This window comes from Suncus etruscus, chromosome 1 (assembly GCF_024139225.1).
Source record: "Suncus etruscus isolate mSunEtr1 chromosome 1, mSunEtr1.pri.cur, whole genome shotgun sequence".
NCBI lineage: Eukaryota > Metazoa > Chordata > Mammalia > Eulipotyphla > Soricidae > Suncus > Suncus etruscus.
This window is the reverse complement of record NC_064848.1, coordinates 71,031,040-71,033,223: the sequence shown is the minus strand read 5'-3', so window position 1 is coordinate 71,033,223 and position 2,184 is coordinate 71,031,040. Positions and strand designations below refer to the sequence as shown.

The window sequence follows — 2,184 nt, the reverse complement described above, 5'->3', positions numbered from 1 at the left end:
CGTGCTGCTCTGAAGGACAGCAAGGTCTCTTCACTGCACAAAAGAACGACCAGTGTCCCGGGGCGATAGCACAGCGAGTAAGGTGTTTACCATCCCCGGTATCCTATAGGATTTCCCCGAAGACTACCAGGAGTAATTTCTGAGCGCAGAGCTAGAAGTAACCCCTGAGCGCCGCCGGATGTGGCCCCCAAACAAACAAACAAACGACAACAAAACAATAACAAACCAGCAAAAGAAAACCAATGATGTAAACACAAAGCCCACGACACCCAGGTAGGTGACAACTTGCAGCGCTGCAGCGGCAGACCGGGGAGTTCTAACTGGGCGTGCAGCCGCCGGGACAGTCCCGCGGCCGCTGCTGCTGCCAAAGGGTCCGAGCGGCTGCTGCCGACACATGGAGCCAGGGACCAGCGGCCTGATGCTGCAGCAGGCACGGAGAGCGCGGGAGCAGGTGGCAGTAGCCCCAGGGCGTCGGTGGAGGCAGACTCTGCTGCTCCGGCCCGCTGCCTTCTCCCCCAGCTCCTTGCATGATGTCAGCGATGCTGAAGGAGGAGGCCGACGTTTGACCCCGGCCTTCCTCGCCGGGCTGAGACTTCAGAGAGGGTTGCAGCCCCGGGAGGGCGCCGGGTCTCGCCAGCTGGGCGCTGGGCGCTTTTCTGGGCGCTTCGGCCTGGGCTGGGGCGGAGAGGAGCAGGTAGCGGAGCGGGTGCGGATGCAGCAGCGCACACGGGTGGCTCCCCGGCGCCGGGGAGGCGTAAGAGGCTGGGCCCGGCGGCGGCGATGGCGTGGCGGGGGCCCCGAGCAGCAGACCCGGGTAGGGGCCGTGCAGGGCGGCGGGCGCGGCGGGCAGGGCCCAGGGATGCGGCAGGTGGACCCCCGGCAGCGCGGGGTGGCGCTTGAAACGCTTCCTGCGCCGGAGAAAGCTGCCGTGGTCGAACATGTCCTGGGAGGCGGGGTCCAGGCTCCAGTAGTTGCCCTTGCCCGGGTGGCCCGGTTCGCGGGGGATCTTGACGAAGCAGTCGTTGAGCGACAGGTTGTGGCGGATGCTGTTCTGCCAGGCGGGGAACTTGCGGCGGTAGTAGGGGAAGCGGCCGCTGATGAAGGCGCAGATGCCGCTGAGCGTGAGGCGCTGGTGCGGGCTCTGTAGGATGGCCATGGTGATGAGTGCGATGTAGGAGTAGGGGGGCTTCGTGGGCTGCGGGGTGTCTTCGGGGGCCGCCGAATAGCAGGTCGCTGCTGCCTTGAACTTGGCGCCCGATTCCAAGCAGCCGCGCCCCTCGCCAGGGCTCTCCGTGCGCTCCGGAGGCGCAGCGCTCCCGCCACGACGCGCTCCCTCCGGGCGCTGCGGCTCCAGGAAAAGTGGTTTCTTCTCGGTCCCCCGGTCTTCCTCGCCTCCAGCGGCGACGTCCTCCTCCTCCTGCTCCTCCTCTCCCAGGATATCGATCTCAGCATCTACCCCGGAGGACCCCCGGAGGCTGCGGGGCGCGGCGGAGCGCAGATGCTCAGCTCCAGGCATGTTCAGTAAGTGGCAGAGACTCGGGAGAAGGTGGCAGCCGGCCCGGGGCTGCGCTAGAAGCCGCCCAGGGCCCCAAGAGGATCACTGGGGGGGGGGGGTCACCCCAGTCTGTGTTTGGCTTCTCAGCAGCGCCTGGCAAAGATGCTCTTGGAGCACCCCCGCCTGCTGGACTTTTAAGCTCCTTTGTGCTCCTTCTTTCCTACCTCCTCTCGGTGCGTATTGGCCCCAACGTATTGGTCCAGTGTTGAGGGGGGCTCAGCGCTAGCACCCTGAGCTGGAAGATAGCTTCAGCTCCCTCCTTTTCCCCCTCCTTCCCCGCCACCTCCAGCCCACCTAGGTCGCTGCACCTGCACTCATGCTTAACGAACCAATGGCCTGAGAGTTTCACGGACTATTAACTTTTCATTTCAACAGGGGAGAGACAGAGATGGAGAAACACAAACACAGAGAATGAGAGAGAGAGAGAGACGAGAGAGAGAGAGAGAGAGAGAGAGAGAGAGAGAGAGAGAGAGAGAGAGAGAGAGAGAGAGAGAGAGAGAGAGAGAGAGAGAGAGAGAGAGAGCTTTCACTCGTGGATCTGCCCTAATTTAGGATGGTGAGCTGAAATATCTTATTTTTAATTTTTTGAGAACCATTGTGAATTACAAGTCTTTCATAGTTGTATTTCA

The 2,184-nt window shown here is 62.5% G+C and overlaps 1 protein-coding gene across 1 annotated transcript; it reads right to left on the bottom strand.

Moving 5' to 3' along the window:
• Window positions 1-316: 316 nt before the first annotated feature.
• FOXD4 (forkhead box D4) lies at window positions 317-1,873 on the bottom strand. Its single transcript, XM_049772806.1, has 2 exons — window positions 1,864-1,873; window positions 317-1,569 (listed from the first exon to the last, which is right to left on the bottom strand). The coding sequence occupies exons 1-2, from the start codon at window positions 1,871-1,873 to the stop codon at window positions 317-319; spliced, it is 1,263 nt and encodes a 420-aa protein (XP_049628763.1).
• Between the last annotated feature and the right edge of the window lie 311 nt (window positions 1,874-2,184).